The sequence below is a fragment of the Felis catus genome, chromosome B1, assembly GCF_018350175.1.
Source record: "Felis catus isolate Fca126 chromosome B1, F.catus_Fca126_mat1.0, whole genome shotgun sequence".
Lineage (NCBI taxonomy): Eukaryota > Metazoa > Chordata > Mammalia > Carnivora > Felidae > Felis > Felis catus.
Genome location: NC_058371.1, coordinates 155007663 through 155020379, shown reverse-complemented (window position 1 = coordinate 155020379; position 12717 = coordinate 155007663). Strand labels below are relative to the sequence as shown.

At 32.7% G+C, this 12717-nt stretch overlaps 1 protein-coding gene across 29 annotated transcripts in view; it reads left to right on the top strand.

Annotated features, from left to right (window-relative positions):
• ADGRL3 (adhesion G protein-coupled receptor L3) overlaps positions 1-12717 on the top strand; it is an 823449-nt gene that overhangs the window by 528209 nt on the left and 282523 nt on the right. For 25 of the 29 annotated variants that reach the window (XM_045056306.1, XM_045056309.1, XM_045056305.1 and 22 more), the window contains 2 exons: positions 6968-6982; positions 9106-9906. In XM_045056306.1, coding sequence (XP_044912241.1) covers positions 6968-6982; positions 9106-9906 — 816 coding nt within the window. The remainder of the gene's footprint in view (positions 1-6967; positions 6983-9105; positions 9907-12717) is intronic. The other 4 variants (XM_045056308.1, XM_045056303.1, XM_045056290.1 and 1 more) reach the window with 1 other exon arrangement.

The following is a 12717-nucleotide window of genomic DNA, read 5'->3' as shown; positions in this document are numbered from 1 at the left end:
AATCACACATTTATTCAACATGGGACTGCTAAATAAAGCAGTAATCATGAAGGAAGAACTTTGAACCTACTGTAGAATTTGGCTTAACTAGAAATAGGAGAAGATGTGAGGCATTCTGAACAAGGGCAACAGAGTGAGAGAAAGTTGAAAAATATATGGAAGTGTGGAGTATATGAAATAAGAATGAATAAACCATTATGAAGAATATGATTAGGCTATAGGATTAGTAAGACATAGAAATGGAAAAATCCTGTGTGTACTCTCTCTCTCTCTCAAAAATTTAAAAAATAAAATAAAGTAGAAACAAAAAGTAAAGTAACTTGATTTCTTTCAGCTTCTGATCTTTCTCATCAGTAAAATTAGAGCAGTCGTTCCTGCCCTCACAATACATAAAATTGTGAAACAAATAAAAAAAATATTACATTATTTAACAATTTTTTTTAATACTATTAAGAGTTTAAAAGTAAATTGTGATTTGGGGCTAATATCTAATTCTCTGGCTTCATTTGTTTTTTTATTTGTAACATATTGGCTGAGAATAAATGACATCTAAAAGAATTCAGCCCCCAAACCACAGTAATTACAACATATTTACTAAATATGTAGGATTAGATTAGATGAATTTTAAAGATCTCATTTATTGCATCTCCAGAGCTGGATGCATAGAACCTAGTAGCAGGAATCAGTCAAAAATATATTTCTCAGGAACAAATGGATGACATTTTACACAAGAAGTTAGAACAGTTTGTAGTCAAACTGTTGTTTTATTTTTAACTACAACTTCTCTTAACGATGCCCTCTCTCTGCTACTCACTTCTATTTTTGTATGTTTTTTATCTCTTTACACAAGTTCCTCTGCAAGCATTTAAAAATAGCTTATTGTTGGTAAATAAGTACACTGAAAATGACCAATTGTTAGACTGCAATTTTTCCTGAGGCAGAGATCAGTTCCTTGTCTGTAACATGTTCGTAAAAGAACCACCAAATCCACAAAGTTTCTCTGAGGATTAAATAAAATGATCCTCAGGAAAACTATTCACATAGTTACACATTCAGTAAGTTAGGTGTTATGATTATAATTACATGTCTCTGTATTCACAGCTCTAAGGGTCTTGCAAATAACAAGTACATTCAGTGGACCTAATATAAATATACATTATAGTCTTACACACTCTGAGGGGACTCTGCCTTTGTTTCTTGTTCAGCAACTTTAAATGCCATGCTGTTGTTACACAGTGGTAACAGGTCATTATGATGGGGGTACATCATTGATGAACCAAATGTAATGTTGTCTTTACTACCAATAATATTTTAGAAAAATTATTATTTTTACTAGAAGCTATTACTGATATATTCTCCAAAGAGCCTACTAATAGCACCGTTTTCTTTTAAAAGGCTAAATTAGCAGGAAGATTTTACAGATCCATCAAAAGGATGGCAAGTTAATACAAAATAAAAAGTAGTTTCAGTTTCTGCACCCTCTATTGATATTGTATTTAAGTGTTTGAATTAGAATGTGGCTACTGAAAGCATCTTGTAAATTATTGACATTTTCAATCTACACACTCCAAGATGAAATTCATTAGAAGGTAATAATTTTGGAAACACATTATATAAAGCCATTGTAATACAGAGGTGCTTGGGCAGCACTTTTATTCACCAGTGCACGGCTATTACTTGAAAAACATAATTTAGAAGCTGAGCTGCAGAGATTACCCATGTCTTTTCATTAAATAAAGGATTAGCACCTTATTTACTGAAAGAGACAGATGTCTGTCAGAATTTTTGATATGAAGTATACCAAAATTAATGAACTTCACAGGTCTTTTTTATTTCTATTTACTGAAGTGCTTCTGTATTTTATTGGTGTATGTGAAATAGAAAAAGAGAATTTTCTCTGTTTCAGAATAATGAGAATTAACAGGACATGAGGTATTCAGCACATTTTTGTTTCTAGTGATAAGAAACATCTTGTTTCCTTGGGCAAGAAATGAGGAAACTTTTTTTTTAGAAAATTATTATTATTTTGTCTTCTTTGGAGAGGCTTTGCATCATTAGTCTCAGGGTTAAAAGTCCTGAAAAATATGACATGCAGTCTCATTCCCTGCAAATACTACAGTACAACCCATCATTGCACGGAGGCTTAAGAAACACTAGTTGAGCTTTTCTTAACGTGCTGCATATTGGAGATGCAACAATGGATAAGATCGCTTGTATTTGAATTTCAACTCTACCACTCACTAATCAGAGAGCAGTGCCTCTTTGAGACAGATGGAAGGGACCTGTTTCTTCATTTGAAAAAGTTAAGATAAAGAGAATATCTACTTCATAAGGTTTCTCAGAGATGATTGAATGAGTACTGTATGAAAAACTTCAGGGCAATATATGGCACATGGTACATGCTTAGTGAATGTTCTTGTAACAGAGTGCTTACCCTCAGGAAGATTCCATTTGTGTTAAATATGTCCTCCAAAGTGCACTCTCACATGAATTTCTTGACAGAAAGGAAATGGAGAGCAAGAATGCAATGAACACTTTTATTGAGTTTACAGGTAGTGAGAGCCAGTGTTTATTACACAAATGACAGACTCTTCCATCTGTCAAGGGTGTTCTTAGTCAACTCCTTTAACCCTTGAGTTTTTGTTGAATCATCTTTGATGTAGGAATAACAAATACCGCATCACAGTGTTGTTTGAAGAACTAAATCAAGTGATTCCTATGAAAACATTTTGTTAAAGTATAGAGTGGTATAGAAGTGAAAGTATTATTGTAAACTTCTGATTATTCACTTATAGATGGCCTTTTTTATAGATGATACACCAGCAAATTTTCATCCAAGACTGATTTTTTATTACTCACTTAGTTTCCTTTATTGCTGTCTCCTTCACTGCCCAGCTGGCCAGTGATAAGGGTATTTTAATAGTCCAAGCCAAATGTAACCAAGAAAATAATGCTGTTTAAAATAATAATAAATTTAAATGATAAAAAGGTACTTATAATTTTTAATGTTGTAGAACTATCTCTTGTTCCCCATAAACATTTTTATTTGTATGTTACAGAAATATAGAGGCATCATTGGATTATATAACATGGATGGAAAATATCTAGTACGACTTACAGTTTAAAATAAAAGAAAATTTAACCTATATTAGAATTAGATACAATTTCATAGTTCTTAGTTATGACAATTTAGTTCTAACAATTTTTAGCACGCAACAATTTTATTTCTCTGTAATTTGCAATGCAATTTGGAAAAGACTGGCAATGCGTGCATATGCTCTCTCATCCATACCTTTTCTAATTAAAAAATGCAATTCAAAAGTACTGCATATGGTATAGATATGGATAGAACTAATAACATCTTATTTTTTCTAAACAATAACATGGCTATTGGCTATATATTATTTCTCTTTTATGAACTGTTGGGAAATAAAGAGAAAATTTACTAGTCTTTTTTTCTTTCCTGTTTCTGCCTTTTATACAGAATAAAATTACCCTTAGTTTGAATTTGTCATTTACTCTAACCACAGGATATAGCTTACAACATTAAGTTTGACAAAGGACAACAATGAAATCACTTTGAGGAAATATATAAACATATTTGCAGAGGCTGAATGGACAATAAAAATAGTTTGGGGATTAAAAGTGAAGAGAGAAAAAAAGAGAGTAACTAGTTCCACAGAGGATTGGAAATGAACAGTGACACTATAATGCCAGAATTCAGGATATTGGACCAGACCAAAAGACAGGAGGTACTGAAGAAGGCTGAACACAGATCTCTCCGTACGATTCATTTATTTATGATCTCATTACAGAGAGGAGAGAAGGGAGTATTTTTGGTCTGTGTTTTTAGATCATTACAGGCTGTTTTATAGCAACACTTTGTTCTCTCCGATATAATTCTCAAGACTATTCATATAGTTTTTCTTATTTCCCTTTTTTCCCCTCCAGTTTTACACTTAATTAGTTGGAGATACATATTGCACATGAATTGCACCTTCGTCCACATCCATTAAAATACAAAGGCATTGTACACATAATACATTGCACATATGATTATATATAGCAAATCTGGATTCTTTTCACCATTTTTTTCTTTTTACTACATGCTTAAAACATTAAGAAGCAGAATTAATCACCTCTATTTGGATTATATATTAATTCAGCAGCTATTCACTGAGTATGCACCAGGCATTATGAAGGATATAGTGTCAAGGGTGTTAACTTGTGTCCATACAGTTTGTTTGTTTGTTTGTTTGTTTCCCCAGGGGAAAGAAGCTTCTAGAGTCAGAACCACATGATGGACAGTGACTGGCTAATCCTCAATCTTACTAAGCTTTTCAGTGACAAATTATGTTTGCCTTGCCAATTTTTGTTAAAGGGAATATGATTTGTGTATGCTTGTTTCTACTTAAATTATAGGATTGTTTTACTAGAGTCTTGAAAATAGCAAATAAATGATAAATGAGCTACAGCCAGTCATGACATAGGCAAGAACACAATAATTTTCTCCAAAGTGAAACTGCCTAATAAATCTTAATTTTGAGTAACCAGCAAGTAACAGAAGCACGCTTTACTTAAGCTACAGCTTATACCAATTCTTAGACTGAGACCAGAGCATTAAAATTTTACCTAATGACAACTGAGAAGATAGAAGTAAAAGTTCTTTAAAAATAACAATATCCAGGGATGCCTGGGTGACTCAGTTGGCTGAGCATCTGACGTTGGCTCAGGTCATGATCTAACAGCTTGTGGTTTCGAGCCCTGCATCAGGCTCTATGCTGACAGCTCAGAGCCTGGAGCCTGCTTCAGATTCTGTGTCTCCATCTCTCTCTGCCTTCTCCCTCGCTCATACTCTGTCTCTCTCTCAGAAATAAATAACCATTAAATTTTTTTAAAATAATAACAATATCCATTAAATTGTAAGATAGTATTTACAGGATAACAAATATCACTTGATCTTAACCAAAAGGCAGAGAAGCGATGAGAATAACCAATATCAATACTTTTGATCACATATCCCACCTTCCTCATTTAGTAGTTGTTGAAAAGAGAAATACTAGTTGCCAAGAAGTTAGGGTAACTGTGCTTTAGAATAATATGAAGAGTTTTATGTAAAATAAAACTCAAGTTGTATGAGTATACATTTGATGTTTCAGAATATAAACCTTCTATATACAGTTCTCAAAAGGATATATATTTAGATGTATTTCAAGGAACAAAATTAGTTCTAGAAATTCTTTTGTAACCTAGTTGTTGAAAAAAATGTCAACTTTAGTGTGACTTCCCACTTCCAACCTCCATTTTCATTGTAATGTGCCTTGAGTCCAAACTTTTGAGACTATTGATTGAATATTTTCTTAAGGTGCTTAGTTATGCTTCTTCTAGTTGTCAGTCTGAACCCAAATTTGTTAGTATTCTAGTCAGAGCATGAAGTGCATGTCTTAAGAGTTTAACTGATATGTAGTGAGGCATATAGTCCAATGAACACTGTAGTCACTCAATAAAGATTGAACATAATGATAAATTGTAAGAGTATAGAATTGCTAAAAGAGTCCTAGAAATACTATTAAAATGAGATTTGTATATTAATGAGATAAGGAATCTTTTTAAAAAACTACATTTGCAACTTCTTAAGCATAACTTTTGGCATATACTAGCTTTGCGTTCTAACACATGTAACATTGAGCTTTCAAAAAAGTGAATGGTGAGAAATGAATGTGATTTTGACAACAGAAGACAACAGCTTAGGTCAAAGCACAAAATCTCACCTAAATGCAATTACCCAAACAGTATTTCTCCTGTGTTTTGAAACTTCCTTAGAGTTTTATTTATTGTGCAATACTATTTTGGTTTATCCATTCTGTTGAAAGTTTTTTAGACTTCTATCATTTGCAATCTGTGATTTTTAAGTTTGTGTAATGAACCCATTCCCCCTCCAACTCTTCCTCTTGTTTTTTTTTTTTTTTGGTCCTTTTTTCTTCTTTTTGTGATTTGGGCAAATTGTCTCTAATGAGAGAAATGTTCATAAGATAAACAAGATGCTGCTTGATCAGTTACATGAATGCTACAATTTCCCAGAATTTTCCCTGACCTGAATTGGTCAGTACCTTAAAAATAATAATGGGATCTAATTTGAAAGATGCATAGCCATAACACGGTTGAGGATCTGAATTTATTCTTACAAGAGTATGTTGATTCAGTTAAGAATTTCAGAAAAGGCCAGAACAGGTGGCTCATGATTTATGTCAACCCTCTGATAACAGATTTTTCTGAAAGATATTTTTCCATAATATCAAATATTGATGAGTGGGAGGGAGAGAAGTTTCTTCAATAAAGATTCTGAATCCATTATTTAGTGTGAGGGAATTCCGTGTTAATGTGTACCACATGAGGTTTATTTCTCAGAAAACTGACATGGAAAATCTTAGGCCTTATGAAACAAGTTACAGAGTAGTTTCTTCTGAAGAGATCAATCCTTGAGATGGGTAAAAAGCAAGACTATTATGTTAAATGGTGATATAAACTATAATATTTTATAAATGAGGCAAGTCAAACTATTTGAAAGCTTTATATGTATAATTACCTTCCTAACTTTAAAAGGGAAATATTGGTGTTCTTATTATGAATCTTAATTTCCTATGTCTATAGTTTGGAATTGTATGTTGTGTTTTTTTTGTTTTTTGTTTTTTGTTTTTTTCAATCTTAGCTTGATTAACTTTTGCCTTACATTTTCCAAGTCTGTACTATATTTTTTTAAGTTTATAATATGGTTGCTTTTTTAACAAATAATTTTACTAGGGAAATGTTTTTTTTTAAAAAAACATTATGTTCAAAAAGCAAGTGTGAATGAAATAAATTATTAACTTTCAGTTTGGAAGAGGTGAATAAAAAGTGCTTGGCCAATACCGTACCATTAATCTATTCTCTTTTCTCCTTTCTCTCTGTACTTCTCTCTCTCCAATAGAAGTGGAACAAAAAGGTAATTAAATACCTTTCATAAATTATATACTATTTATAGGCTAAGTTATTTAACAGTTTAACATTTAGTTAAAATAATTTTGTATTAATTCTTATCGATTTTATGAAAATTTATTTACTACTTCTGCTGCTCAACTTCACTTTAATCTGTTGTGATGACCAGTGCTGGTTTGATCCTTTTATCCTAAAACAGTTTAATCATGTAAAAATTTCAACCGTGCATTTTCTTCCTCTTTACTTTTAAATAAGTAGTTAGAAATCTGGTAGACGGTGATGGATAGTGAATACTTTAGATCTGTTTTTATTTCTCTACTAGATAATTTTCCATAGCTCTGGTGTGATTTTCCCCATTCCTTTAATTTTTAACTACTTGGGGAAAAGGGGAGATAGTTTCCTGAAATGCCTTATAATAAATTAATTTAGTTACCATGGGCTGATTATTAACAAACCTAAAGTTTATATTGCAATGGTGACACAATGCCTATCCAATTCTTTATAATTATAGCCATCATATTAGAATCCTGTGAAATTCTTCTAATCATCAACTTTATTTTTGAGTATAAATTGATGATGGCCCTCTATCTTTGCTATGGAAGATTTTGGTAGCCAACTTTGCCCTGAAACTTTTCATTTCTACAAAAGTAAAACTTTGGGCACTTTAATAATATACTTTCCTTTTTAATAACCTGCACATCCTAGCTGAGTTTTATCTTAGATTGTTCTCCATTGGATCCAGGCTTATAGTTGCTGTTGAACACCTAATCACTAATAACAAGAGAATAATACTTTAATCATTAAAATATGGGTCAACATCCAAATTCCTTATGCTTTCTTAATTGCTCTATCCAATACAGTTCTAATCACTTCAAACATAACAGTGGACTGCATGATTATTTTTCAGTGTGTTTTCTTTGCAAAAAATACTAGAGCAGTGTTTCCCATAGCAGGTTCAACAGAACACTACACTTTAAACAGGTTCTGTGGAAGGGGGCTCCACGATCAAATTAGTTTGTTGAAATTTGCTCACCCCCCCTCACTTCTGCCTTGGAGATTCGCTAATGCACTAAAGTTATTCAAGTCTCTGCCACAATTCTATTTAATATGATATTTCTTAAACATATGGCTAAGGATCCCTGTTTTCTTTCTGTGTAATATCCACTTGAAACAGGTGCTTCAAGGACCACTCTCTGGGAAACATTGCTTTATGGTCCCTTCATTACAAGCCAGCCAAAACTTCTTACCACTATTCACAGAATGCGCTACTGAATCATACTAAAAATCAAATGAATCAGATAATTCCTGCCCATTTTCGATCTGAAGTATGAGCAGCAAAATATTGTAGCAAGTAATCTTGTTTTTTAATGTTCTTCTCATGTAACAGTAAAAGGTACATGTTTTTAAGTTCCAATACTACTGTATTTAACAGGACATTTTTAACTGATTAAAATCTAGATCTTGGGTTCTTCTCTGTAACCTTTCATCTTTTCTTCTTATTCCTTCTTTCCTTTCTTTTTCTTCCTTTCTCTTTTTCCTCCCAGTATCCATCCATCACTCATTTTTAATTGTATGGGTTGCATGCTCTGTGTGTGCTATAGAAGCTTTAAGAGTTTTTTTGCTAGAAGGTTCAGTGGCCTGTACTACAGGGCTTTGCTTTTCCTTTATTATTATACTTATTTACTATTGGATTTATATTTATTTCTTAATGATAAATTATTGAATGGCTAATATCAGAGTGAAATCAATATACATATATTTAATTTCCAAATAAGATAAGTAAAAATATTCTATATACATCTTTGTATTTGTAAAATACATAGACGTACATCACATCTATATATGTATATCCAAAAATATTGTATAACATGTTTACAAAGGTAAAAATCAAAGGAAAACACAACTACTCATGGAGAGGCCACATTTTTCAGCAGAGGAAATCAAAATGATTTTGAACAAAAGTCAAAATCAATATGTAAGACGGTTTGCATACTCAGAAGAATGCAGCAAAATAATTAAGTGGTGGTGGGTATCTCTTGTTAGAAGTACAGTCCATTTGGTAAAAACTAAGAATATGTGACAATATTAAAATTAATATATTTATTATTTTAACTCTTTCCCTTCCAACAGTTTTTCTTTGCCCTGGACTACTAAAAGGAGTATACCAGAGTGAACATTTGTTTGAATCTGACCACCAGTCTGGGGCATGGTGCAAAGACCCTCTGCAGGCTTCTGACAAGATTTATTATATGCCCTGGACTCCCTACAGAACTGATACCCTGACTGAGTACTCGTCCAAGGATGACTTCATTGCTGGAAGGCCAACTACAACCTACAAGCTCCCTCACAGGGTGGATGGCACAGGATTTGTAGTGTATGATGGAGCTTTGTTTTTCAACAAAGAACGCACCAGGAACATAGTAAAGTTTGATTTGCGGACTAGGATAAAGAGTGGAGAGGCTATCATAGCAAATGCCAATTACCATGATACCTCTCCTTACCGATGGGGAGGCAAATCTGACATAGACCTGGCAGTGGATGAAAATGGGCTCTGGGTGATCTATGCAACAGAACAAAACAATGGTAAAATTGTCATTAGTCAATTGAACCCTTATACTCTACGGATTGAAGGGACATGGGATACTGCATATGATAAAAGATCAGCTTCCAACGCATTTATGATTTGCGGGATTCTGTATGTGGTCAAATCTGTATATGAGGATGATGACAATGAGGCCACAGGGAATAAGATTGACTACATTTATAACACTGACCAAAGTAAGGATAGTTTGGTGGATGTACCATTTCCCAATTCATACCAGTACATAGCGGCTGTGGATTACAACCCCAGGGACAACCTTCTTTATGTTTGGAACAACTATCATGTCGTGAAATACTCTTTGGATTTTGGACCTCTGGATAGTCGATCAGGTAAGTTTGACTTTTGATGATACTCAAGGGGGAAATATTTATAGTTTGTTTTCAATAAGTTTCTTGTACATATGATTAGACTACCTTTATTGTCTTCCTTCTGGCCTATGTACCTGCAAATTGTTCATTGTCTTTTCGTCTAAAAATGTTGTCATTAATCACTTTCAGCTGTTAAAAAAAAAGGTATAAGAAACTTTCTTTTCTTTGTGTAGCTTAGTCTCCAATCTTAAGCCCTTCTTTGAAGGACATTTTTATTATCAGCTAGTTAGCTCTTTGTGTAGGGAAGTGCACAAAAGCTTTGCTAAAATAGAATGCCATCCTGTCTAATTAATTGTGACATGCCCTCTCCACTTGGAAAAATGTCAAGGGCTGCCTTGATATGATGCTTCGGGAGCCCTACGCCAATATATTCACTTTGCAGACAGCTTTGTATATGACCACTCCTATTGGGAACATTGTCAGTTCGAGTGTAGATATGTCTGAGTGTACCTAATTGGACGTATACAGAAAAATGTTTATAACTGGTAAATAGAGGAAAAAACAGACCTCAATTTTGTAAGAAACAGCAAAGCAAAACACTATTTTGAACACACCACAAATAGTTTTTAATTTCAATTATTTGAAATTGTCTTTTTCCTCTCTAGGACATACTGTTTCCTTTTAATATCGTCTAAAGATTGTGACAAATTGCTCTATTATCTTAAACTTTTATTTATATAGCTGAAAAGAATTATCTTAGTTTAGAGATTCAATTATTTTAACTACCAATAATGCTCTTCTTCATGATAAAGTGTAATGGAAAACTAAGGTACAGGTATCTGAATTTTGATAGTAATATAGCAGTTCATAGATTATATTCTTTCAGTGCTTACGTGTTAATATTACTTATTTTCTGCATTGATTTTACCATGCTTTTACTAGCATGCCATTCTGCTTCCTAACTATTTCATTATATACATATCTTCTTACACAAATAGATTCTAAGTTCCATATGGCCAGTGACCTTACCCACCCTTTAAATATATATATATATATATATATATATATATATATGTGTGTGTGTGTGTGTGTGTATATACATATATATGTGTGTGTGTGTATATACATATATATGTGTGTGTGTGTATGTATATACATATATATATATGTATATACATATATAATGTGGCCATTATTTCTGCTTTATAAGACACTAGTATATATGTGGCATATATAAAATAAAGGGTTAGTAACTCTTTGTTGAATAAGTGGATGAATGAATGAATGAATGAATAGCTTTCCACTTCTTATTCTGATAGAATGAGAAATTAGTTGGCCTTTTCTCTAATCTGAAAGGCCTCGGTCAGAGTGACAGCAGTTCTTTCCATAGCCAGCAATGCTGGCATTATATTGAACTACCTCTTATGGAAGGAGAAGCCTAAATATGCAATAGCAACAAAAGCAACTTCTCCTTACTAAATCCTCAAAAAATCTCCTAGATCTAGTACAGTACCTGGCTCACCCCTGTATAGGTAAGTTTTTTCTTCAATTCAAGACACCCTTCAGTTGAAAACCTAAGCAAGAATCAACCATCTGCAGTACTCTGAGAAAATATTTTTTTTCATAGCTGTGATATTCTTAAATTAAAATTTATATCTTGTTAGTGAAAACTCTCTGTGTGGTTCTTAGCCTTTTCTGACGTTTAAATTACATTAAGACGTAATTTCTAATTGCCTCCAAAGAAATAATAATTCATATTTTGTGGTTAATCAGTGAAGAAGGGATGGTAACATACTTCAAATTTTATTTATAGAAAAGATTATACATTATTTTTATATAGAATAATGAATAGGTTATATTTAATTAGCATTCTAGATTTAGATTTGATGAATTGAATCAATTTCTTAGCTTTTTAACTTATCCTTAAAGAGCAAGGTGATACCATAGTCTCATTTTAGATGCATGACACAAAGATTTTTCTAATGTACAGTAATAAATTCATATGTGTGTATACATATATAGGATAAGTCTTTGTAATTGTGGACATAAGGAAAAGTACACTATTTCATTTGATGTTATGTGTCTGTCTCTTTATGGGAGTTAAAATATGAACTCTTTTGCCCAAACGTACTAGTATTCAGGTTTGTTAAAAGGATGATATTAAAGTGGTAAACATTGAGAAATGATAAAGTTCAGCTTTTGAAACAAATTCCTAACTTATTCCAGGAGATTCAGTTTTCTCTCTTTTTATAAGACAATAAAGGCCTGTCTGATTTGCAGTGAGTAAGATTCCATCTATGAAGACCTTGTCTGTTTTGCAACGAGTACGATTTCATCTGTATTAAATTTGTAAATATAATCGCAAGAAATATTATCAATTTCCATGCATGAATTCTGAGATTGAAAAGCTAGTATTTTGGTGTGGACTTACTGCAGTTTAAAGGTGAAAGAATAACTGTTAGAAGTAAACTTTATGCATCGTCGGTGTGGATGTGAGAATTTCAATTAGCATTGATAGAGGCTGTTTGTCTTACTCCTCACAGACAGTTTCAGGTGGGTGGTTTTTTTTAGTAAATTAGGCTGACATTTTTCAAAGAAATTGCCTGTAGTAAATTCTTACTGTGGATCTTCTTACATGTTTATGTACAGAAGCCAACTTCCCATGAATATGTTAGGGTCAAGAAGTCTAATTCTGAGTTTGTAATCTGAAGCGTGTTTGCTGTTGCCATCTGTTGGAAGCAGGCTATTTTTACTCTAAATCAGTGAAAATTCACACTTCTGAAGCTTTTATGCAAAGGGGTATCTGTGCTCTACTTCTACTAAATATCACTT